Source organism: Pristis pectinata, chromosome 2, assembly GCF_009764475.1.
Source record: "Pristis pectinata isolate sPriPec2 chromosome 2, sPriPec2.1.pri, whole genome shotgun sequence".
NCBI classification, from domain to species: Eukaryota; Metazoa; Chordata; class Chondrichthyes; order Rhinopristiformes; family Pristidae; genus Pristis; species Pristis pectinata.
The window spans coordinates 55,443,263-55,468,961 of NC_067406.1; the positions used below are offsets into that span (position 1 = coordinate 55,443,263).

Below are 25,699 nucleotides of genomic sequence, written 5' to 3' on the forward strand. Positions count from 1 at the left end.
GGAACTGCTTTCCCTTGTGCCAGGTGGTTGTAGAATATCAAATCAAATCACAAAAACAGATTAAACACAGATGGTGGAAGTACATAATTCAGAAATATCATTACAATTTACATGAAGCTGCAAAGTTAATATAATCATTTACCAGATCAGTAAGTGATGTAGTGAACATGCCAGGCTTTCTCATTTGTTGTATTTCTTCATTTGACCACAAACAAAAACGTTAAATGCTAGAGTTCAGTGTCACGTATTATATGTTCTAGAGGGAGGAAGCTGGGAAAACAGACAGATGGGTAATGAAATTCATTATACTGACTGCAGTTAAATTCTTTTGGGAAGTATGCAATCCTGCTTACTGCATTAGGTGAAGATGCATTAGCAAACATCCATTTCAGACATTCCAGGTGCAAAGTGCAAGGGGCAATTATGGATTTGGTGGGAAAATTATTTCAATTTTTTTTCCAGAATATTCAAACCAGCATAAAAAAATTCACTAAGGAATGTTTGTTTAGAAGAATATTGTTCTACTAATAATACTGTTTGTAGATTATCCTGGATTTTGAAAAAATAAGTTGCTGTCCAGGTGAATTTTGTCTTTATATCAATCTTTTTGAAATGACACTGGGTAGATAAGAAGCATTTCAATTTTAATATATATCTATCTTGTTCTACATATTGTGATCATATTATTTGAAGATAAAATCTGAGAACCAGATCAGCTTTTCTGCATTATGGGTTTATTTTCAAATGTTGAATTGTATTGCACTTGATGGTTTTACGAATCATGAATCCGTTAACAAAAAATATGGATAAGAATAAACTGAATCATAATTTTAAAAACGGGTATAATGTTATGTTTGAACATCAAAATAAGAACTTCAGGTGCCAAAAAACAAAGAATGCTGGAAACACTCTGTAGTCAGGCAGCATCTATGGAGAGAAACAGTTAATGATACACTTCAAAGAACCTTTACCATAACTGAAAAAGAGAGAAAAACTGGTGGTTAACTAACCTGTTTTCTCTCTTTCTCAGTTCTGACAAAGAGTCTTTAACCTGTTGCACAGATGCTGCCTGAACTGCAGAGTATTTCCATCATGTTCTGTTTTCGTAATGTTATGTTTAACTCTTTACCTTCAACCTATCCTAAAAAAATACCTGCATAGTGTTAAGAGATTGCTTTAACTGAACAACAAACGGAGTGAGTGATATGAATGGAAAAGCCGGGCAAAATCTTTTTAGGCAAGAGGTTTATTGAATATTCAAACCAATTACCCATACAAACAAATAGTGTACAGGTCATCCCCAGGTTATGGCAGGGTTCTGTCCTGTTAACTGTTGGTAAACTGAACAGCTCGCAAGTTGGAAATGCAGCTGTGAACTGAGTTCCCAGGCAGCAGAAGATGCCTGCAGTCCTGCGGCAGCCAGCAAATCCATCCTGCGGTCTCCCAAAAGCTTGCTCGTATGTACAAGCTGTACGTGAGTCGGGCATTCGTGAACTGCAGAGAACCTGTAGCTATAACAGATACACAAGAGTTTTGGAAGAAGAGCTCGGCATCATGGCAGGCATGGAACTCATTGAGGTGCGGGCACAGGGGACAAAGGTAAGGCCCCTGCTAAGGACAGAACATTCAGCCCCAGAGAGGGGAAGGTCAGAGGGGAGAGTGAAGACTCGGCAGGGGTTGGAGCTGGGGTCAGAGGAGAGTTAGAGGGATCAGGGACTGCTGAGTTCCACCAGCCCTTTTCGTGTTGCACCTGTAGCTATAACTTTGTTTTTTAAATGCATACAAAAGTTGCCAGTACATTATCTTGTATGCAGGCAGTGAGGCCTGAGTGAACTTCAAATTCATGCTTGAAATAAGTGCTATTGGTAAGTTGTAGCAACCAATACAGATCCTCCTACTTAGGCAGAATTGAAAGCCATCTGTTTTTCGTTGTTCCATGGATACAAAGCCAATCAGCAAAAGCAAGCTGCAGAGGAAGTAAAATTGTTAGAGGTTGGAGGGTCCATGGGGAATAACCATTAAAATGAAACTCTATACATACCTGCAAAGAATTTGCAGTATGCATGCAAGACAGCTATCTGCTTGTACCTGCAGCCTAGAAAACTGCTATATTTGGACATCTTGAACTCAGTTGGCAGGAATGGCATGAAAAACTGTCCACATGGAAGCAGTTGGTAGGGGTGTATGTACATTCTGTATGCAAGTGAAAGCCCTTATACATATGAAGTAGATCTCTTGATGCATATTAGCTTTATTGTTTATTGTCACATTTATTGTAAAAATTATTGTGAAGAGCATAATGATATTAGTGCAAGTTGAGGGAAACATAGTCTGAGGTAGAATTAGGGTTTTTCAGGTCGGTTCAAGAACCTGATGGCAGTGGGGAAGAAACTGTTGTTGATCCTTGATGTGTGGGCCTTCAGACTCCTGTACCTCCTGCCTGATGGCAGCAATGAAAGGAGGGCATGGCCTGGATGGTAGGGGTTATTAATGATGGATGTTGCCTTCCTGATACATCGCCTCCTGTAGATGTCTTCGATGGTAGGAGGGCTGTACCCGTGATGGATCTGGTCAAGTCCACCACTCTGCAGCCATGGTGCAACCAGTCAGAATGCTTTCAACTGTACCTCGGTAGAAGTTTGTCAAAATCTTCGATGACATGTCAAATCTCCTTAAACTTCTAAGGAAGTAGAGAAGCTGGCATGCTACCTTCATGGTTGCATCTGTGTTGAGCCCAGGATAGATCCCCCGAGGTGTTGACACCCAGGAACTTGAAGCTGCTTACCCTTTCCACCATAGACCCTTCAGTAAGGATTAGTGCATGTTTACCTGACCTCCCCTTCCTAAAGTCCACAGTCAGTTCCTTGGTTTTGCCGACTTTGAGTGCAAGGTTGTTGTTACGACACCACTCAACCAGCTGACCTATCTCACTCCTGTACACCTCCTTGTCATCTCTGATTCTGTCAACAGCAGTGCTGTCATTCGTGAATTTGTAGATGGCGTTAGAGCTATGCTTAGCCACATAGTTGTCGGTATAGAGAGAGTAGAGCAGGGGTCTAAGCCTGCAGCCCTGTATTGATGGTCAGTAAGGAGGAGATGAGGTTTTCGATCCATACTGATTGTGGTCTCCCAGTGAGGAAGTTGAAGATCCAATTGCAGAGGGAGGTACAGAGGCCCAGGTCTTGGAGCTTGACGATAACGTTTGAGAGGGTGATGGTGTTGAACACTAAGCTGTAGTCAATCTGTAATCAAGCTTTTGTTAAATGAGGGAAAAATTACAATTTGTAAAGTAGATATAGGAGAGCCAATTTTAAAGGAAAGCCAGCAACATAAAGATCTAGGAGGTTCACATTCACAAATCCTTGAACATAGCAGGGTACCTACTCCTTTGTCTTCTCAACATCCAAACACCTGCATTTTTCAAGCAGGATCACTGGATATTGAAGCCAATTTAAATGCCAGATGACTTCCTAGAAATGAACAAACTCAAACTTAATCTAATGATTTCTAAAATCTTCAAACGTTTAGGTATTTGTGCAGTGAATCAGTTTCAAATATTAGCCCTATGATAAATATTTCATCATAAGCACTAGTTAAAATTTAATACAGTTCAGTCAACTGCTTGACCTTGGTCAAATGTACAAATATTTTGCAATACGATTTCCAATTTCCAGACTAAAAAGGGCATCATAATGTAAATATGCTCTGTAAACTGCTGTACCAAACAAAAACCTGTTAAAACTTTACTACGTGACAAAAACAGGTAATTCATTTCTTTATAATAATATTATAGTAAACACTTCTTAGAATATTTGCATTAATTTTCAAAAATCTTGTTTGGAAAGGTATTGACTGCATAAATATTGCTATTTTAATTCAGCCTGTTGCAAAATTTAGCCTGGGGTCTCTGAATGTTCATGGCATACTCTGAATTGCATTAACAAAAAAGATAGTGGAATCTAATGGTTTGAAGTTTTTCCAAAAAGGTCAGCAATCCAACATGGAATTGCCTGTATTTCCCTTCATAACTGTGGGGAAGTTTGGAACTCTTGTGCATGTGTGAACAAGTATGCAAAATATGAATTTAAGCACATCTGATCGCTGCTGTCATTCTGACTGCACTCTATTGTTAGATTCGAGGAGTCTAGCAGTGGATTGGGAAGTTCCTGTGATTTTGCAGCAGTTAGACCTGGCATAGGTTTAGCAATGTTATTCATTTAAGTGGAGAGTGTTGGCAGTACAATGGTGCAGCAGAAAGAGCTTACTGCCATATAGCTCCAACAATCGGGATTTGGTCCTGATCTTGGGTGCTGTGTGTGTGTAGAATTTGCGTGTTTTCCCTGTTACTGTGTACTTTCCCATGGTGCTCCTATTTCATCCCAAAGACACGCTGGTAGGTTAATTGGCTACTGTAAATACTCCTCATGTAGGTGGGTTGCAGGAGAATCAGGGTGAGTTGATGGTCATGAGAGAATAGGTTACAGGAAAATCAGTAAGAGAAATGGGATTGATGGGGTTGCTCTGAGAGCTGGCATAATTTGATGGATCAAATGGTTTCCTATATCATAAAATAGGAACTGCTGGGATTGTGGGCAAGTTTCAAGCAATTTGCATTTTTAAGAATTAATTGAGTGAATTTAAATACAGTTTTTATTTATTAATTTTCCTGGGATCTGGGAATTGTTTCTACAGGGAATATAATATTTGAGTAATATAAGATAATGAATGCTTGATGGCTTATTGCTTAAAAATCCTCAAATTCACAACATCATCTCCATTTTCTTAGTAATTAACTGAAGGGCTTAATCAGCATTGAGCATCAAAAGAATGAAGAGGCTAATATATCTTGTTTACTTTATGGTGGGTTTACCCGAATTTCTTTCACAAGATACTGAAGGTAAGACTTTTTATCCTTTTTTCTGTTCTATATGGAGGTTCAATATATGCTAAGGAAGAGTCAATTAATAAAACTGAACTTTCTAGAAAAAAGATTTTTCATGAAATTTAATACCTACCAGTCCAGAGAATGTCCTATTTGTGCAGAGAAATTGGAATTACATCGAATTACGTATATTGAGAATTACAACATGGAGAGAGATAATTAAGCTGAACCAATCCATGCTGATGTTTGTGTAGCGGAATATGTGCCTTGAAGGTATTTCTATAACTAACTGCTTTGGAGTGTTTTCTCCAGTCACACAATCCCATGGATAAAAATAAGAATTTCCAGTTCTTTGTCTTGAACCTAACATTTAATTTTATATCTGTCTTTTAGATACAGTCATTTACTATTCATGCTCAATAACAATGTATACATGATCCTGATTTGAGTAGTCCACAGATAGTGATGTGCTTTATGTACTGCAAAACTGCATCATAAAGGGTTACATTGAACATTACAACACTGAAACAGGCTTTACTCCCAATCCACAAAAAGCTGGAGGCTCCAGATTCCAGCGTCTGCAGTCTCTTGTGTCTCCATTTTTCTGCTAATCCAAGCTGCTGTTTGTTCCCCACAAGCACAGCAGCTTTAATTACATTTTCCCTTCCTTCAATCTTTTACCTAGCCTAATCTTATTTGGTGCACAGAGGAAAATGTCTATCAGAGTTTTTGTGGGAACTACATTTTGCTAATTAGTTTTCAGTCTGTTAAAATGATCAAAGTGTAATTAATCAACTCTTCTTAGTAAAACCTGGCATACAAGAAGCTGCTCCCTGTTAAATTCCCGCCTTGTGGTTCTTGACATAAAAGTCCATCAGCTTTTCACATTTTTGAGACGCTGCTTTGTGCTTTGCTACAAGTGCCTTGTAGGTCTAAAGCCTGAATCCTTTAGTCTTCCATTTGAGTAAATTATCTCCCATTAAAAAGGTAGTTATTATTTGAACAATTTGAATCTCCTCCCATTTGATCACATTCAATTTGATCTGGAATTTTATTTTAGTTTCACATTCCTATTTTCAGTCAATGATTCTCCTGTATCCTGAACTTCAGTTGTCTCAGATGCAACTGACCTTTTTGGCATTGAAAATGTACTGCCTGCTACGTTGTCTGGTGGCTGTGTTCAGGATCGTGATAGTCACAGGCCCATTTGGAGCATTGCTGTTGCTGGGAAGGTGGGGGATGTTGTGGAGGCTGAGGATAATGTTGGGAGGTATCAGAGCCTTAAAGATGATGAGATGGTTGGATGGTGGGAGGGTGGGTGGGGTGCTGACGGATTCAGAATATATACTTGGATGGAGGCTGACATGAGCGATCTGGATACCGGCAGCCATATTTGGATATTGAAAGGAGGGAGGGGGATGGTTAAACAGTGGTAGTTAATCTTAATGGAGCTAGTATGATGGTGATCATGCTTAAATTGGGATTATCAGGATATCAACAGTTTTATTTGGCATAAAGTGGGTTTGGGTTGTAGAGAGAAAACTTACAATACTGAAAGAAGCCATTCAGCCCATCATCACCTTGCTGCGAGGCAGTCAGCCAGGAAGTTCAAGTATAATATAACCCAGTTAGTCTGTCAAATTAAAGTTTCTGATGGGTTATGAAGCTAGAGATGAATTGGAGACTTGTTCTACAGAAGTTGCTATTGTTCTACAATTTCACACGTCAGCAGATTAATAGATTAGGCATTAAGGGAGGGACCCCAAAAATCATCCTTTGACTGCAGAGCAAAGACACTTTGAAAATTATAATGAACTTTCAACTCATTTCCAACAGGATAATCCGTTGTTTGAAAATAGTTACTTAAATCATTTGGTATTGTTAACATATTGATCAGGTTATTAGAGATACAAACATTCTGGGTTGGCATGAACATGGAGGACTGAATGGTCTTTTTCTGTGCTGTGTGCCTCCAGAAAAAAATTGCTTTTATGTATGTAACCAGATGTGTCAATCCAAAGGAAGAATGATTCCTCACCTTTGTAAACTATTTTCTGGGGATCATTTTAGCCTGTTAAGAGCTGAACAATGCTTGTTTTTTAAGAAGTTATCATTTATTAATCTTTATCTTGTTAATTATTTTGGACATGGTATCATAAGAACATAATGCAGAAGAGTAGCTCTTGAACCTGCTTCTTTCTTAATTATCATAAGATACTTTTATTAGTCACATGTACATCGAAACACACAGTGAAATGCATCTTTTGCATAGAGTGTTCTGGGGGCAGTCTGCAAGCGTTGCCACTCTTCCAGCGCCAACATAGCATGCCCACAACTTCCTAACCTGTACGTCTTTGGAATGTGGGAGGAAACCAGAGCACCCGGAGGAAACCCACACAGACATGGGGAGAACGTACAAGCTCCCTACAGACAGTGGCCGGAATTGAACCCGGGTCGCTGGCGCTGTAAGGCATTACACTAACAGCTACACTACTGTGCCTGCATGGCTGAGGCTGTGCTTCAAATGTACGATCCTGCTGATCCACCCTATCCTCATATCCCTCAGCGTTCATGATTGGCCATCTATTGATCTCTGAGGTGAAGTCTTCCAAATATGCACAGCCTCTGCATTAACAAATTTCTTCTGATCTCAGTCCTAAATGGCTGGCCCTGACGTGAGCCAGATATGGGAGGGATGATGGGCAGATGGAACCAGGTGGGGGGAGATAACAAATCTAGGTAACGGGGGTCGGGAGGTAGATGCATCAGGTGAATAAGAGGAGGGAGAATCTAGGTGGAACAGTAGGAGCGGGAAAGGAACATGGGGTGTGGGTTACCTGAAATTAGAAAATTCAATGTCTGTACCGTTGGGTTGGAGGCTACCCAAGTGGAATATAAGGTGGTGTCCTTCTAATTTGCATTTCGCCTCACCATGGCAGTGGAGAAGGCTGAGGACAGACAGGTTGCTATGGGAATGGGAAGGGGAGTTGAAATGACGTTCAACCAGAAGCTGTTACGGACAGAGTTCAGGCGCTCCGCAAATGGTTGCCCAGTCTGTGCTTGGTCCCGCCGATGCGGGGAAGCCATATTGAGAGCACTGAATGCAATAGACGCGGTTGGAGGAGGTGTACTAAAATCTCTGCCTCACCTGGAAGGGCTGTTTAGGTCCCTGGATGGTGGTGAGGGAGGAGGTGTAGGGACAAGTGTAGCACCTCCTACACTTGCAGGGGAAAGTGCCAAGGGAGGGGTGGGTGGGGAGGGATGAGTGGGCACTAGGGAGTCCCAGAGGGAGTCGTCCCTGCAGAATTCAGAAAGGGGGTGGAGGGGGGAAGAGGAGAAGATGTGACTGGTGCTTGGATCCCGTTGCGGTGGGCAGAAGTGGTGAAGGATGATATGCTAGATGCAGGGGCTAGTGGGGTGAAAGGTGAGGACCAAGGGAACACTTATTTTTCCATCCTTCATATATTTCCTCCATTTCCCGGACATCGGATCTCACGTACCCAGAAAATCCTAAACACTCACAAGCTGTGATGTCAACAAAGTGGCTGAGGAGCAAATCATGCAGAGTCATAGAGTTATACAGCACAGGCCCTTTTGCCTGTGTTTGCCCCATATCCCTCTAAACCTTTCATTTTCATGTGCCTGTCCAAATGTCTTTTAAACATTGTAATTGTAACTGCTTCTACGCTTCTTTTGGCAGCTTGTTCCATATAACCAATAGCCTCTCTGTGAAAAAAATTGCTCCTGAGGTCCCCTTTACATCTTTCCCCTTTCACCTTAAACCTATTTCTAATTTTAGAGATCCCTACCCTAGGAAGAAGACTGTGACCATTCACCTTGTCTATGCCCTTCATTATTATATACACCCCTATAAGGTCACTCCTCAGCCTCCTGTGCTCCAGGAAAACAAAAAAAAAGCCTATCCAATCTTTCCTTATAACTCAGTCCTCCAGTCCCAGTATTATCCTTGTGAATCTTTTCTGCACTCTTTCCAGTTTAATGACATCCTTCCTCTAGCTAGGTAACCAGAATTGCACACAATACTCACAAGTGTGATCTCACCAATATCTTGTACAGGTGTAACATGATGTCCCAACTCCTGAACTCAGTGCTCTGACCGATGAAGGCAAGTGTGCCAAATACCTTCTCCATCACCTTGTCAACCTGTGTTGCCACTTGCAGGGAACTACGTACTTATACGCCTTGGTCTCTTTGTTCTGCAGCGCTCTCCATGGCCCTGCCATTCACTCTAATGACCTGTTCTGGTTTAACTTCCCAAAATGCAACACTTCGTACTTGTCTGAGTTAAATTTCATCTGCCATTCCTTGGCTCATTTTCCCAGTTTATTTAGATCCTGTTGTAGTCTTTGATAATCATCTTCAGTGTCCAATACACCACTAATTTTGATGTCATCCACAAACTTATTAACCAGGCCAACTACATTCTCATCCAACTTGTTAATATAGATGATGAACAACAGTGGACTCAGCACTGATCCCTGTGATACACCACCGGTCACAGGCCTCCAATCTGAGAAACAACCCTCTGTTACCACCCTCTTACTCCTTCTAGCGGGTCGATGTTGTGTCCAATTGGCTAGCTCATCCTGGATCTGATGTGATCTAACCTTTTGGACCAGCCTGCTATGCAGTACCTTGTCAAAGGCCTTGCTAAAGTCCACATAGACAATGTCTACTGCCCTGCACCCGTCAGTCCTCTCGGTCAGCTCTTCAAAGCATTCAATCAAATTCATGAGACACAATTTTCCACACACAAAACCATGCTGACTATCTTGAATCACACTTTGCCTTTCCAATTGCAGGTAGGTTCTGTCTCTCAGAATCCTCTCCAGTAACTTAGCCACCACTGATGTTAGGCTTACTGGCCTGTAGTTCCCAGGCTTGTTCTTGCAAAGAATATAAAAAATTACTCACCGTTAGCAGTCTAGATATTCATAGTTTTTAATTAACTTTAATATGTATTTTACATCCCTTGTAATTCCCTCAGATAATTAATTATAACATCTAAAGAAATATTCAGTATTGAAAAGCTTGCTGAGCTGAATTCATGGTTAAATCAAAGCCAAAGATTTTATGGGCACTTCATGAATACCTGAAATTCAGATTAGACCAATGATTTCCTTTCATTGCACACTAAATAAGACTGCAAAATCATAGAGTGTGCAGGATCGCTGTCAGGAAATTCAGCACCTCTGTGTTAAACTGAGCAAGTGCAGAAATTGCTACCCATTCGCAATGGTGATAAATGTGGGTAAAATCCCAAACATCATTACTGTCAAATCCAGGCCAATATTTTGAATGGATATGGAGAACTGGTATTATGAGCAAATGTCTATCATCTAAACGTAATTGATCAAATTTATTTCAAACTTCTTATTAACTTCCAGTCAGTCATTAATTTTACGTACCTTTTTTTCAGCCTGTTATAAACAAATTTTTGATGATCTGGACTTTCCTGGGAATGACTTCCATCAGTCTGTAGTTGAGGATGAACACAGTTGCCAGCATAAATGTACAGAGGAGCCTCGCTGTCGGTTTTTCACCTTTGTAAAAAAGGAATTTCACAATGAAGCACAGCGGTTAGTCAATCATTCAACCAATAGTCTGCATAGATATAATCACAATTTTCAAACAGAAGAGTGTTCTCAGACCCTTCATCTGTAATAATCTCCTCTCACTTCTTGGTGCATTTCTTCATGTTCAACATGTCTGTTTGCCAGGAACAAATAACTTCACCTGTAAATGAACAGTTTAGAGAACTAACTCACTTAGTGCCAGCAGCAAAGAAAACAACATTTGCTTAGTATCTTGAATAGATTTCTAGCCATGTAATGACTTTGATTCTTTGCAGCTACATTTGTTACCTCAAAAACAATGAAAAAGGAACTCCATCAAGAATAACATTTCTTTGGGGTGTTATGTCAGGATTTTCTTTAAGGAAATGTGGTTTGAATGACACAGGTATGTCCAAAACTATTTTTCTAAAAGCAGTGATTTTGAAATTAACAGTATAAATTCCCTCCTTTCTTACTCCATTTAACAGATAATTTATCCAATTATGGCTGAGACAGTGTGGCCAAGAGTGCAGCTAAATGACAAATCCATGCATTCTGAACGATATCCACAATTCTCAATTAAAAACAAAAATATGTTAGTATCTGCAAATTGTAAAGCCCTTAAAAATAAACAGTCTTGCTGATTAATTATTCAGAGATTGCACTGAAAAATTTGTCCTAACTAATAAATTCTGCATTTGAATTAAATCAATCGGAAGATGATTTAAATTAAAGGATTATGTGGGATTCCGTCCTCTGAGATACCTATTCTGCCATTTTCCCATTGCAATGACTATTTTAATTTTGAAATGGCCCTCAAGAGAACTGTATTAGGAATGCGATCACTTTCTCATTAAAAAAAGAGCTCCTCTGTTATAGCCAAATTCGTGATGACAAGTGGTGGTCAATTTTCTGGATTGTGTAGAATTTGATCTGAAAGTATCATTTATGTTTATTGATATATTTGTAAATTAACATGCATTAAAACAGTAAAGAAGAATTACTAATTTATTTAAAGTATATTCATCTACTTTTCATTAATTATGCAAAGGGAAGAAAGGAAAAATAAACAAAAATTTAATCCGTTAAAGATCCAGTTGAAGGCTGAGGTGTATCTGGCTCTTTGGCTCACTAGGTTGTGAATGTCATTGGACACAATGGAGCTAGGGGGCAGAGCAAGAGGTCAAATGTGCTCAAATCAGATTTCTACTTCTGCTTTGACGGAAGGTAAAACTGGGATGGAGATTTGTTCTTTACTGAAGGGAGTGTGCACAGAAATCCAGAATATGATGAAAATGTGTTCTCTATCATTCCATGAGAACAGCTCTTAACATCAAGCTTACCAAACAGACTGAGAGAGGTTATGATAAACTGCCTTTACTGTTAGGAACAAATCTGTATTGGAAATGAATGCACTGAAAGCTAAGTGAAATCCTTTAGTGAATCAAAATATGGGATGACATGACCCTAAACATTGGACCTGCTCCATGGGGAGATGTGCTTAAACTGAAGCAAGAGCAGCCCTTCATCTTCCTGGTGAAGCTAGGCTTACATGATTGAGGTTCACCGCATTTATGATCAATTAACTCGATGTTAGAACATGATGAGTGTTGTTAATTACGCACTGCATTCCATTGTTGTTGGTCACATGGATGCAATGTGGATGATCCAATGTGGATCATGCTACAGTTTCTGCAATTAAAAGTTGGGTTTTAGATTTAATTATGTAGCTTATTACATTGAAATATATTGCAATGAGATTAAATTTCTAGATAAATAAGCCCAAATGTTATGGAAATCAAAACTGGATGTTCATCCTGTTCATAAATAAGCATTTCTTTACAGATAATAGATACAAAAGAAATTATTCTCATTTCATTGCAGGATGTGTGCATGAGCTGGTTGTAAACACAGATTTTCCTGGAAATGATATTGAGTCAGTTCTTGCCCCAGATGTCAACTACTGTCAAAAATTGTGTACCGAGCATAAAAATTGTCAGTTTTTCACCTATTTGACAAGTGATTGGAACACTGACCAACAAAGGTAAATCCATGACTCCATTCAGAACTTTCAGTGGAATATGAAAAAGTTATGCCATGGCATCACATCCTAAATTGTGATCTGTATCCCCAAGAAAGACAAGGCCAGCAGGTTTATGGAAACGCTTCTGCCCTCAAGTTCCCCTCCAAGTCTTACACCATTGTGATTTGAAACTATTGAACCCTTTCCTTCATTTCTTAGAATTTAAGTCATGGACCTCTCTACCCATCAACACTGCGGGACTACCTTCACCACAAAACGTGCAGTGGTTTAAAAGGTTGTCCACCAACAGCTCTGAAGCTCAGTTAGGAATACTTTCTAATGATGTCAGTAGAATGAATAAAAAGAACAATTATATTATGGCATAACAATAAAAGACAGCAATGACTATAATTAGAGTAGCTCCTCATAATGCTGGTATTTACTTCAAATATATTGTTATCAACCTGATGATGTTTTATGCCCTAGCTAATGCCTTCTTAAAATCTTGCGCAGTAGCCTGAAGACCTCCCCACATCCACTAAATAATTCAAAGAGGTCATAATCTATTTGCACTTTAGTTGATGACATTGTGATAAATTCTTGTAGAAAGCAATGCCTGATGAATTCTAGTTCTTTACAGTTGTTCAAGTCTATTAGGAGTGGTGCGTCAGGTGTTGAAGCAGTTATGAGAATAAGAAACAGAACTAGGAGTAGGCCATTTAACCCTGTATGCCTGGTCTGCCATTCGATAAGGTCAAGCCTGAACTTTTACCTTAGCACCACATTCCCTCGCTAACCCCATATCTCTTGATTACATTAATATCTGATAATTTATTGATGTCTTGAACCTACTCAGTGAGAGACATTCCACATCCCTCTTGAGTAATTCACTCCGCTGTGGATGAAGAAATTTCTTCTCATCTCAGTCCTGAATGGCTGACCCCTTATTGTGAAGTCATGTGGCCTGGTTCTAGTTACCCCAACAATGAGAAACATTATCCTTGCTTCTCATTCTTATAAGCTCAAAAGAATATTGCCCTGTCTACTTATTCTCTCCTTGCATGATAAACCACCATTTCAGGAATTAATCTGGTGAACCTTTGTTGCAGCCTCTCTATTGCAAGTGGATAGGGAGACAAGACCTGTGCAGAGTATTCCAGATATGATATCACCAGGGTTTTTACAATTACAGCAAGTCTTCTTCAATCTTGCACTGAAATCCTCTTTTAATAAATGCCAACATTCCAGTTGCCTTCTGAATTGCATGTTGAATCCACAGATTAACTTTCAGTGATTCCTGTGCAAGGACACCCAGGTCCCTCTGAACACCAACATCCTTCAGTCTTTCACCATTTAAAAAATTCCACCTTTTTTTTTCTACCCAACTGAATGATCTCACATTTTTCCATATTGTATTCCATCTGTCATATCCTCGTCCATTCACTGAGCCTGTTTATATCCCCTTGAAGTCTGTCTGCATCCTTCTCATAGCCCATAACTACCACGAAGCTTTACATCATCAGCAAATTTACCCTCATCCAAATCATTGAAGTGGATGAATAACTGTTGCCCTGGCACTGATCTCCGTGTCACTGCCTCTTAGTCTGATAAGAGTCCATTTATTCTTTGGTTTCTGTCCATGAACCAATCTCATTCTTTGCCTGGATAAGACCACTTCCCTTTAATTTTGTTTAATAATCTCTTGTTTAGCTCATCATGGAAGCTCTTTTGCAAGTCCAAATGTACTACGTCAACTGGTTTGCTCTTATTTATTCTGCTGGTTACACCCTCAAAACGTTCTGATATATTTGTCAAAAATTGTTTTCCCTTCATAAATCCATGTTGATTCTCACTGATCCTATTATTATTTCCCTGGTGCTCTGTTACCACTTCCTTATAATAGATTCCTGTTATTTCCCTACTGCTGATGTCAGGCTAACTGATCTCTAGTTCCCTGTTTTCTCTCTCCTTCATTGGAATGAACTGGTTGCTTGCGGAGACAGGTTCATTAACCTGCATCCTCCTGGAGTATAGCATGCCACAGAGAGTTAGCAGAGGACACACAGAGCAGGGCAATTTGCTGGAAGAGGGCTATCAGGTGGAGGCCATTTCAAACCAGACTACTGAGGAAGGAATTCTTCAAGTTGAACAGTGTTTAGTATATCAGTGCATCAATAAGGGATGTCCTCACTGAAATATGTTATTGGCTCCATCTACGGCATTAAACTCAAAACAGGCCAAGGTCTCTCCTGGTCACACTGGCTGCAACTTTTATGAGTTGGGGACTGGAATTAGCTAATTATCTCCAAAGAAACAGGTGTAGTGAGTATGTGGCTTAATGAGGATTGGCATCTTCCCCATGGTGCTGGTGCCTTTGGATCCAGGTTCTTCAATTAGAGGGTGTTGCATGGCAACTCTGAAATGCATTGCAATCAAATGGGATTAATCCCCTTGATATTTATCTTCTGTGTGACCGCACACTGTGCATTTTGCAGTCAATGCCTGATATTGTGGCAGCAGATATGATTCTTGAATTATGTGGTTGTTCCTTCTATTTTCCTTTTGTGTTACCCTGATACAACCTGCAAAGACAGCAAGGGGAATCCACTGATGTCTCTGGTGAGCCACCCAGTCACACACACAGGTAACGTAGATGGTGCCAGGTGAAATCTGGTACAGATTCATTTCTTTGCTGTAGTAAAGACATTGCTGCCTGTGCATTATGGTGGAGCTCTGTTGTACACAGCATGCAGGTCAGGATTCACAGTCATTTACACCATGCTGCAGGAGTTCACCATCAGTAGGCCACAGCCAATAGCAGCAGCTGAAAAGCAAGTAGCAGCAAAGCAGGAGGAGGCAAAAGAGAAAATGAAGAGGGCGTGTTCTGGCTGAACTGTCTGTGAACAAATCATCTATTAAACACAATCTCAGCTCCCCATTTGTCAGTCATCCCATACCCTAGTTTCCTCCTGTTATTGGCCATCACTTCATCTGCCTGGTCAGAATGAAAAAATAAACACCAAAACAAAATAAGCATCCCTAACCAAGTTTACAAATCAGTGTGGTTGAAATGCTCACTTGAATCCTCTTCAACAGAACTCATGTGACCTTAACTTTGAAGAGCAGTACCTGCATCATCCTTTTCCCTTGCCCCGGCCATGACCCATGCCTTAACGTATGCAGATTCATTCTCGAAGTTACTTTGTAAATTATGGTCACTGTCAGTATCTGAGCTGATACTGAGCTGCGAGTGTTAGCTCGACTGACGGTGTGGTGGTGTCTGAGGGCACCAACGAACATGTGTATGATGGTTTCCAGCTGTGCTAAGCTTATGAGCAAGCTTATGTAGGGTATTTGAATGCTTGATCTGAATAATGATTGACAATGATTGCTGGTTTTGAAATGATTAATTGAGAAGTATCTGAGGCTAGTCATGCAATTATTGGATAGGTGGTCAGGAGGTGAATCATTCATTGACCTTGGCCACTTGTTTCCTTGACCACGTTTTTGGGACTTGAATTCAGGCATTGACTGCAACCTAACTTTTCCAACTACCTATACAGTATGTTTCTCGAAATCCTTCTAGTTCCCTCAGGAAACAGGACATTTCTTATACTTTGCATCTCCTTTGTCCAAGTGGAGATGGTCATTCCCACTTAGTGGCTTTATTCAGTATTATTTAGCTCAGAATGAGTTCCTGAGAGCATCAGGAGCTACCACAATGTATCTCCCCTTTAAACACCACTGCCCATCTCTACCCAGTGCTAGCCCCTCATAATATTGCGCTTTTCTCTAACATGAGAAGCTCATGACCAACACGGATGGCCCTGGCTACACTGAGCAGGCACTATGATGTTGGTATTCTGCCAGCATCCAAAGTATTGGGTGAGGATTAATCATGTTTTGTGATCCTAGTGCCCATTATTGAGGCTATCAGTTCCTCCTCCTATGTCAACAAGCTTAAACTAAAAGTAAAATTTAAAACCAGAAACGTGATAGGACCTTTGAAAGGTTTTTGAATTGTAAAGTCTGTTTCTCTTTCAATAGACACTGCTTGACCTGAGATATCCCAGCATTATTTGTTTTTATTTCAGATTTCCAGTGTCTGTTTTTTCAAATTTTCAGTAAAAATGAATATTTAGAATTTAACAAAATGATTCTCATATTATGTTTCAGATTTTATTGTTATATTAAAAAGAACAAGAGAGGGGAACCAACCATTAAAACAGAGTTACAGAATGTTGTCTCGGGCTATTCCCTGAAACAGTGTGAGACATATAACTGTAAGTAAAACATTGACATGCTGCCATTGTATTTGCTACCAATACAAATACATTTGTATTTCAATGTAAGAGTAAATTGTGAGAGGTATTCTTTACTGGAGTATTTATACTTGAACTCTAGGCAAGATAAGAATCTGCAAGTTCATTTAGTCCAACGTGGTCCAACCTAAATGAGATTCAAAGAAATGAGTCCATGGCCACAAATGAGGAATATATTGTGTCTGGGTGAGCAAATGTAAGTAGCATCATGAGATGAGGTATCCCCAAGCATTTCAGTCAAGATATTGCTTTACACATTGTAGTTTAGAGAGATCATGCCCCGAAAAAATATTTAGGTTAGGGATTTATTGTCAAGAAGGATATTACAAAAGTTGGTGATTACATGGACAGTCAGAGACTTTTTCCCAGGGCGGCAATGGCTAACACAAGGGGACATAATTTTAAGGTGATTGGAGGAAGATATAAGGGGGATGTCAGGGGTAAGTTTTTTCCACAGAGAGTGGTGGGTGATTGGAACGCACTGCCGGCAGAGGTTGTGGGGGCAGGTACATTAGGGACATTTAAGAGACTCTTAGATAGACACATGAATGATAGAAAAATGGGGGCTATATGAGAGGGAAGAGTTAGATAGATCTTAGAGCTGGATAAAATGTCGGCACAACATTGTGGGCCGAACGGCCTGTACTGTGCTGTAGTGTTCTATGCTCTATGTTCTAAATTGAATTTGATAGGAAGTTTGATTTTGGGTACTGTCTGCTTGGCACACCTTGTTTTCCCTGATCAGCTTTAATGGATTTGCATTTTCCTCACTGTATATACAGGATTAAAGTTAAAAAAAAGTGAACCTTTGCTTGTAGACTCACAGGAACTCCCAGGCTCAATTTTTGAATGCCATTATCACCTCAGTCATGTCACAACAATGCAGGGATGGGGAGGTGTTCAGCTCTGAAAACATGTGGATATCCAGGAAGTGACTAATATAGCCCATCGGAAGTTATGAACAGGTGTGCACTGCAGAGGAGAACTTGGTAAATTGGTTTATTATTGTAACATGTACTGAGGTACTGTGAAAAACATTGTTTTGATGCCAACCATACAGATTGTTTCATCACATCAGTGCATTGAGGTCGTACAAGGGAAGACAATAACAGAATGCCGAATAAAGTGTTACAGAGAAAGTGCACTGCAGGCAGACAATAAGATGCAAAGCCATAACGAGGTAGATTGTGAGGTCAAGAGTCCATTTTATTATACTAGGAGACCATTCAATAGCCTTATAACAGTGGGATAGAGGTCGGTGGTACGTGCTTTCAGCCTTTTGTATCTTCTGCCTGATCTTCTACCTGCTTTTGTATCTTCTGTTTCTTGCCCTGCCACCTATCTCTGCTCCTGTACTGCCTCGCTGAGTTTCTTCTGGCTTCCCCTGCATAATATGCGTCATATATAACCTGGACTACGGACAATAATTGTTCCTTTAGTTCTGTCATCACTTTAAGATTGTTAAACTTTGGCGAGTGATGTAACATGTTTGGTGAGGAAAGTTCCAGAGTGAATTAGTTGGAATGAAAGCTACTGAAAGAAAATAGTTTTGCAAACAAAATAGTTTTGTTGACCTTAAAGTTACTGAGTATTTCCAGCAGTTTAGGAAATAAATATAGGAGTTATTAAACTTGGTGTCAGAAGTGTTGATTATTGAAATTATGAAGTTTGGGTCTTGGCCTAAATTGGAAAACCAAACACCAGACATGCTCTCTTCCAATTGAGAGAACAATTGAGGGTATTCTGTGAGACAATGAATTGTGTGATTTAGTTGAGATATAGTGTGATGGAACAAATAAAGCTGCCCAAGCTGTAGGATTTCCAGGCAATTGACTTGTCTCAATAATTGAAACAAAACAGGGAAGAGTTTACATTGTATTTTGAACTGGCTAAGGCAGATAAGTCCGAACAAACAAAAGTGAAGGTGTTATTGGATCTTATTAGCTACGAAGAGAGAGGATGATCCGTACCATAAAGCCCTAAAATAACTTGCTGGAGATCACATTAGATGGATTACAGGCACACTGCAACCAACCTAGAAATGAAACATTATAGATACCCCCCAAGTAACTAGAAGCCAAAGTGTGAGCAGATGAATTGTTAGGATGTTGGCTGTGGAGAAGTTTGTTGTCTCTGAAAGGGTGAAACTGGGATGACCAATGCACAATAACCATGCACAAATGGAAGATGACGTGCTGTTCCTCAATTTGCGTTTGGCCTCACAGTGACAGTATGGGAGGCCACAGACTGATGGGTGTGAGTGGGGGGGGGGGGATGAGGAATTAAAGTGGTAGAAAACAGGAAGCTCAAGGTTGCCTCTGCAGAGTGAACACAGCTGTTCTGCAAAGTGATCACCCAATCTGTGTTTGGTTTTCCAAATGTAGAGGACACCGAATGCAGTACACAAGAATGGAAGTTGTCCAAGTGAATCACTGCTTCATCTGGAAAAACTTTTTGTGTCCCTGGACGGTGGAAAGGGAAGAGGTGAAAGGACAAGTTTTGCAATGCCTGTGGTTGCAAGGGAAAGTGCTGTAAGACGTGGGGTGGATGATGGGAACAGAAGAATTGACTGGGGAATAATTCCTGTAAAATGATGAAAGGGGAAGAGAGGGAAAGATGTATCTGGTGATGGAAACTCATTAAAGGTGGTGGAAATTGTGGAGCAGGATCTGATGAATGCTGAGACTGGTGGGGTGGTAGGTAAGGATCACTGTCTTTGTTCTGACCCAGAGGAGAGGGGCGAGAGCAGAGATGCGGGAAATGGATGAGATTAGGTCAGTTAACAATTTCAAGGGCTTAGTTAACAGAGGAAGCCATTGGAACAGAAAGACAGAAGACAGTTCAGAGGCAACTGTAAAGAAAGTTTCATCATCAGAGCAATTACGATGGAGACTGAGGAACTGGGAAAAAGGAACTGGGAAAAAGGAACAGGGTCCTTACAGGAAGCAGGGTGGGACAAAGAGTAGTTGAGATAGCCTTGGGAGTCGGTAGGTTTGTAATGGATGTTAGTAGCTAGCTTGTCACCTGAGATGGAGACAGAGAGATCCAGAAAGGAAGGGAGATGTCAGAGATTGACTGTGTGAAGCTGACGGAAGGGTGGAAATTGGCAGCAAAAATAATGAAATTGTTGAGTACTGCATGAGTGCAGGAGGCAGCACCAATGAAGTCATCAATGTACCAGAAAAAATGCTGTGGGGGTGAGCCTGGGCAGAACTGAAAGAAAGACGGTCCCATATATCCAACAAAAAAAGCAGGTGCACCTTTGCCCATGCGAGTGCCCGTAACTACACCTTTGAATTGGAGAAGTGAGTGGAAGTGAAGGAGAAGCTGTTCAATGTGAGAAGAAGTTTGACCAGCTGAACGAGTGGTGGTGCAGAGGAAGTGCTTGGGCAGAGGGCCCTCAGACCATCCTGATATGGACGGAGGTGTAACGAGATTGTATGTGTATGCTAAAGATGAGCCTGATGGGACCAGGGAATTGGAGCAGCCAAAGTGGCAGAGGGCATCGGAGGTGTCACAGATATAGGTGGGAAGGGACAGGACCAGAAGAGAAAGGATAGAATCAGGAAAGAAGAAATAAGTTGAAACAGTGGGATTAGTATCGATGGATACTTGATAGTCAGCATGAATGGGGTGGGCCGAAAGAACTGTTCTGTGCCATGCAAGCATCCTGAGTACTGGACTAACGGATGGAGACATGGGTTTGAACACAACCTTGACAGCTAGAGAATTTAGGTCAAGCCAGTAAGTTAAGCAGTGCATTCCAAACTCCAGCCACACTCAGAGTGAAAAATTTCTTCCTTGTATCCCTTCTAAACCTTATCTCAAATCTATGCCCTCTGGTGTAGACATCTCTGCCATGGAGGAAAGGGTTACCACTGTCTAATCTGTCTATGCCCCTCACAATCTTGTACAATCCTAGCAGGCCTCCACTTGATCAGCTTAAGTTATTAAAGCTTTAGTGCTTATGCTTACATTGTGTTAAATATTTTCACCTTTCTAAGTTTACTGTATGTCCAAAATGTTTATGTTCTAAAATATGCATGTGTGGTAACTGTGCCAACCAGATTTCTGCCTCAAACTCGATATCCTCAGCAACAGTGGCTTCTAGTACATGCACTATGGTTTGTGCTGAAATATTCTGGCTCTTCCAGAGGCCCAAGATGATAATATTTTGATTTCAAATTAATTAACTGACTTGACTTAAATTCTCCAGCTGTCAATGTTGCGTTCTATCCTAAGTCTCCATTCAGTAGTCCAGTACTCGGGAAACTTCTGTGATAAATTGTCCGCTATGCTATTGTACTCAGATTCTTCAAATGCTAATTAACACTCATTCAAAATGGCAACATATCGTCATTTACCTGAAACTGATTTGCTCAATGGAGGAATAGCAATAGAATCTGCAATAGAATAGAAATGATTACTGTATTCTCATTTGAATGTAAACATCTCCTTCTATTCCAAATAGAATGGAAGCGTGACCTGGTCAAGGATTTTTTTTATACACATCAGATTTTGTTTCCAATGCTTTGAATGGAGAAATAAAGCGTGGTGGTGTTTTCTTCTTCTAGTGTATGTTTTTCCTGTGCTCAGCATGCTTCTAATGGCAGTTTTTGAACCAGAGCTCTGAGAACTTCTGCCCTGATATTTCCCAGTAGTTGGTGGACAATGTGCAGGTCCTCCACTGCAGATTCATAATATTTGCTTGTCTCGTGACTGAACAGAAAAAACCAAAACAAGGTGGAAGGTGAATGTTGGTTCTAAAATCAAGAATATGTTTGGTGTAAAAGCCCAAAAACGTGTGGCACCGGTAAAGTAATTGAATGATTTAATGCTTTGAATGGGGATGGCAAAACTATATTCTGAACACTTGTGCTAAATCCTCTAATGATTTTAAATTAATTGTTGTCTATTTGTTATTGTTTTCCAGTTACTCATCAGTTCCTATTCCCATTTTTTTCAGCTTGTTTTAAGGACTTGTTTGTGGATCTGGACTTCCCAGGAGATGACTTCCGTCAGGCTGTAGTGGAGGATGAACACAGCTGCCAACGAGAATGTACAGAGGAGCCTGACTGCCAGTTTTTTACCTTTGCAAATGGGTTATATCGCAACACTCAGCAGCGGTGAGTCAACCACTCAAACAACCCAGACACAAGGAACAAAAAATCTCAGTTTTATGTAGAGGATGGCAGTCTTGGACCCGTCATCCATTGTATTCCTCTGGCAATTTTTACCCATTTCCTTTAATTCTACAGGAATGTTTGCCAAGGATTAAAACTTCTCTGCAGTGTGCATGGCCAGTTGGAGAACCAAGTTAACTTATTAGTGGCAGCCACAGGGAAACTATGTGCTGAAATGTTTGATGGTTTTGTAAATATTTCAAACCATGTAATTTTTCTCTGATTGTTCTTAGTTACATTTGCTACCTCAAAAAGAGTGAACAAGGAACACCATCAAAGATAACAGCTCTTGAGAATGTTGTATCTGGATTTCCTTTAAGAGAATGCGGGTACAATAAGTCAGGTATGTTCAAAATAATTTTAACCACTGAACAGTAAAATAGAAAATAGCCATCAATATAAATTTCTTTCACAGCACTATACTACATCTTCCATATTTATTTCATGTGATTTTATACATGTGGGGAAGATGCATTGTAGTCAAACAGAGCAGCTAAAGTAATGAATTCATGCAATGTAATTCTTATCCATATTGCTCGACAGTAACATGGCAGTTTTTCGGTTTGCAAGTTGTGAGCCCCTTCTTTACTGTTTTGCCGGTTGGAATCATAACAGTAACGGACCCTTCAGCCCACTGAGTCTGTTCTGACCACCAAGAAAGTATGTTCCTATACTAATCCCCTTTTATCTTCCCGCATTCCCCTCAACTCCAACCAAATACTCCCAGCAACATTCACACTTGGGATAATTTACAGTGGTCGATTAACCTAGCAACCGGCATGTCTTTAGGTTGTGGGAGGAAACTGGAGAACCTGGAGGAAACCCACACGATCACTGGGAGAATGTGCAAACTCCAAACTGACAGCACTGGAGATCAGGACTGAGCGTGGGTCACTGGGGCTGTGAGGCAGCAGAGCATGCTGTACCACTGTGTTGTCCTTACACAAACATCTACATTATACTAGGAGTTATGGATCTTAATTAAATTAGTGAGAGGATGTGTTGACTGATAGGTCGGGTGCATCCTTCAAACTGTGCTATCATAATAATCGTTATGCCTTGACAATACCCTGCATTTTCTCAAAGCTGGTTTACACAATGTAGAAATACGTTGACCTTTCAGTGAGAGAACAGTGACTAGGACTCTAAGTTTTAAGATAGCTATAGATAAGGATAAGTATGGACCTTGCGGGAGAGTATTAAATTGGAGCAGGGCAAATTACAAGAGTATTAGGCAGGAACTAGGGAGAGTTAATTGGGAACAGCTGTTTTTGGGCAAGTCCACATCTGACATGTGGAGGGTGTTTAAAGACCAACTGCACAGAGTACAGGACAGTTATGTTCCAGTAAGAAGGATAGCAAGGAAAGGGAACCTTTGGTGTCGAGAGAGGTGGTGAATTTAGTCAAGAAGGAAAAGGAAGCAAGGTAAGGTTTTGGAAGCTTAAACCAAATGGGGTCCTTGCGCATTATATAGAAGCTAGAAAAGAACTCAAGAAGGAAATTAGGAGAGCCAGGAGGGGCCATGAAAAGTCATTGGCAAGTAGGGTTAAAGAGTATCCTAAGGCATTCTATACATATATCAAGAGCAAGAGGATAACTAGGGAGTGGGTAGGACCACTCAAGGATAAAGGAGGGTACTTTGCCTGGAGGTGAAGGGTATGGGCTAGCTCCTAAATGAGTACTTTGCGTCGGTATTTACCAAGGAGAAGGACATGGAGGATAGTGAGATCAGTGTGGAACATGCTAATATGCTAGGGGATTTTGAGTTAAAGAAGAAGGTAGTGTTTGGTCTCTTAAAGAACATTAAGGTGGATAAGACCCCGGGGCCTGATTGGATATACCCCAGGTTATTGAGAGAAGCAAGAGATGAGATTGCAGGGGCCTTGAACAAGATCTTTGTGTCTTCTCCAGCCACAGGCAAAGTCCTGGAGGACTGTCGAGTAGCTAATGTTGTTCCATTATTCAAGAAGGGAAATAAGGATAATTCTGGAAACTATAGACTGGTAGTCTCACGTCAGTTGTAGGGAAACTTATTGGAGAGGATTTTTAGGGATATGATTTATGAGCATTTGGAAAGCCATGGGCATAATTAGGAACAGTCAGCATGGCTTTGTGCAGGGCAAGTCGTGTCTTACTAACTTGATAGAATTTCTTAAGGAGGTGACGAAGGTTATTGATGAAGGTGGAGCTGTGGATGTTGTCTGCATGGATTTTAGTGAGGCATTTTACATGGTCCCTCATCCAGAAGATTAAGATGCATGGGATCCACGGTGACTTGGCTGTTTGGATTCAGAATTGGCTTGCTCATAGAAGACAGAAGGGAGTGGCTGATGGGAATTATTCTGGCTGGAGGTCCATAACTAATGGTGTTCTGCAGGGATCCATACTGGGACCTCTGCTGTTTGCGATATATGTAAGTGACCTGGATGAAAATGTAGATGGGTGCGTTAGTACGTTTGCAGATGATACAAAGATTGGTGGTGTTGTGGATAGTGTCAAAGATTGCCAAAAGATACCGCGGGATACAGATCAGTTGGAGGTATGGGCGGGGAAGTGGCAGATGGAGTTTAATCTGGCCAAATGTAAGGTGTTGCACTTTGGGAGATCAAATGTAAAGGGACTCTCTTAAGGCAAGACCCTTAACAGTGTTGATGTACAGAGGGATCTTGGGTTCCAAGTCCATAGTGGCTGCACAGGTTGATAGGGTGGCAAAGAAGGTGTATGGCATGCTTACCTTTATTAGTTGAGGCATTGAGTTCAAAGCTCAGAAAATTATCTTGCAGCTTTATAAAGCTCTAGTTGGGCCACAGCTGGAATACTGCATTCAATTCTAGTCACCCCATTATAGGAAGAATGTTGAGGCTTGGGAGAGGGTACAGAAGTGGTTCATCAGAATGCTGCCTGGATTAGAGGGCATGTGCTATAGTAGAGGTTGGACAAACTTGGGTTGTTTTCTCTGTAGTGGCAGAGGCTGAGGGAGACCTGATAGAGATTTATAAGATTATGAGAGGCATAGGTAGACAGCTGGTATCTTTCTCCCAGGGTCGAAATGTCTAATATCAAAGGGCATGCATTTGAGGTGAAATGGGGGTAAGTTCAAAGGAGATATGCGGGTCAAGTTTTTATACAGAGAATGATGGGTGCCTGGAATGCACTGCCAGGGGTGGTGGTGGAGGCAGTACAACATCATGGGCTGAAGGGCCTGTTCCTGTGCTGTACTGTTCTATGTTCTAAATAGACAGCACAGGTGATTTTTAATTTGATAAAGATACATGATACAAGCACATATGTCTGTGATGTACAAAATAGAAACTAAAAGGGAAACACAAGCATTTTTGTTATTGCTTTAAAATCTGTAGTTAACCTGAGAGTGGTGTTTGGGTTCATAGAACAGTAGGCTTCTGGAATCCTGAATACTTTAGTATAGCATATACTATTTTGGCTTGGGATCATTATGTTTAGTTCTATGGTATCTGCTATGATAAAGTATAGCTCTGCAATTAGTTTCATTGACAGCAGTACTGTATGTTATATATGTTTAATACATTTGGAAATAGCTGTGTATTAGTTTTTCAGAATGCAGCAATTCAGCTTCATCTCAAATTTGACAATTTTGGAATTGATATTACAAAATCCTTCATTTCTAAAGGAACAAACGTGTCTCCTTCAGTTCTAAGACATTTGTAGCTCTGGCCTTGTACTTCAGTGTTTTA

General features: G+C 40.5%; 1 protein-coding gene across 8 annotated transcripts in view; it reads left to right on the forward strand.

Annotated features, from left to right (window-relative positions):
* Positions 1-1,362: 1,362 nt before the first annotated feature.
* LOC127581790 (coagulation factor XI-like) overlaps positions 1,363-25,699 on the forward strand; it is a 91,714-nt gene continuing 67,377 nt past the window's right edge. For 3 of the 8 annotated variants that reach the window (XR_007958014.1, XR_007958013.1, XM_052036494.1), the window contains exons 1-7: positions 3,647-3,763; positions 4,787-4,897; positions 10,323-10,482; positions 10,755-10,864; positions 12,343-12,502; positions 16,658-16,764; positions 21,770-21,929. Coding sequence is in view for 6 of the 8 variants with exons in the window: in XM_052036494.1 (XP_051892454.1) it covers positions 4,828-4,897; positions 10,323-10,482; positions 10,755-10,864; positions 12,343-12,502; positions 16,658-16,764; positions 21,770-21,929 (767 nt within the window). In the remaining 2 variants the exon portion in view is untranslated. Of the gene's footprint in view, positions 1,600-3,646; positions 3,764-4,275; positions 4,394-4,425; positions 4,452-4,482; positions 4,593-4,786; positions 4,898-10,322; positions 10,483-10,754; positions 10,865-12,342; positions 12,503-16,657; positions 16,765-21,769; positions 21,930-25,699 lie in introns of those variants that run through there. The other 5 variants (XM_052036511.1, XM_052036529.1, XM_052036520.1 and 2 more) reach the window with 5 other exon arrangements.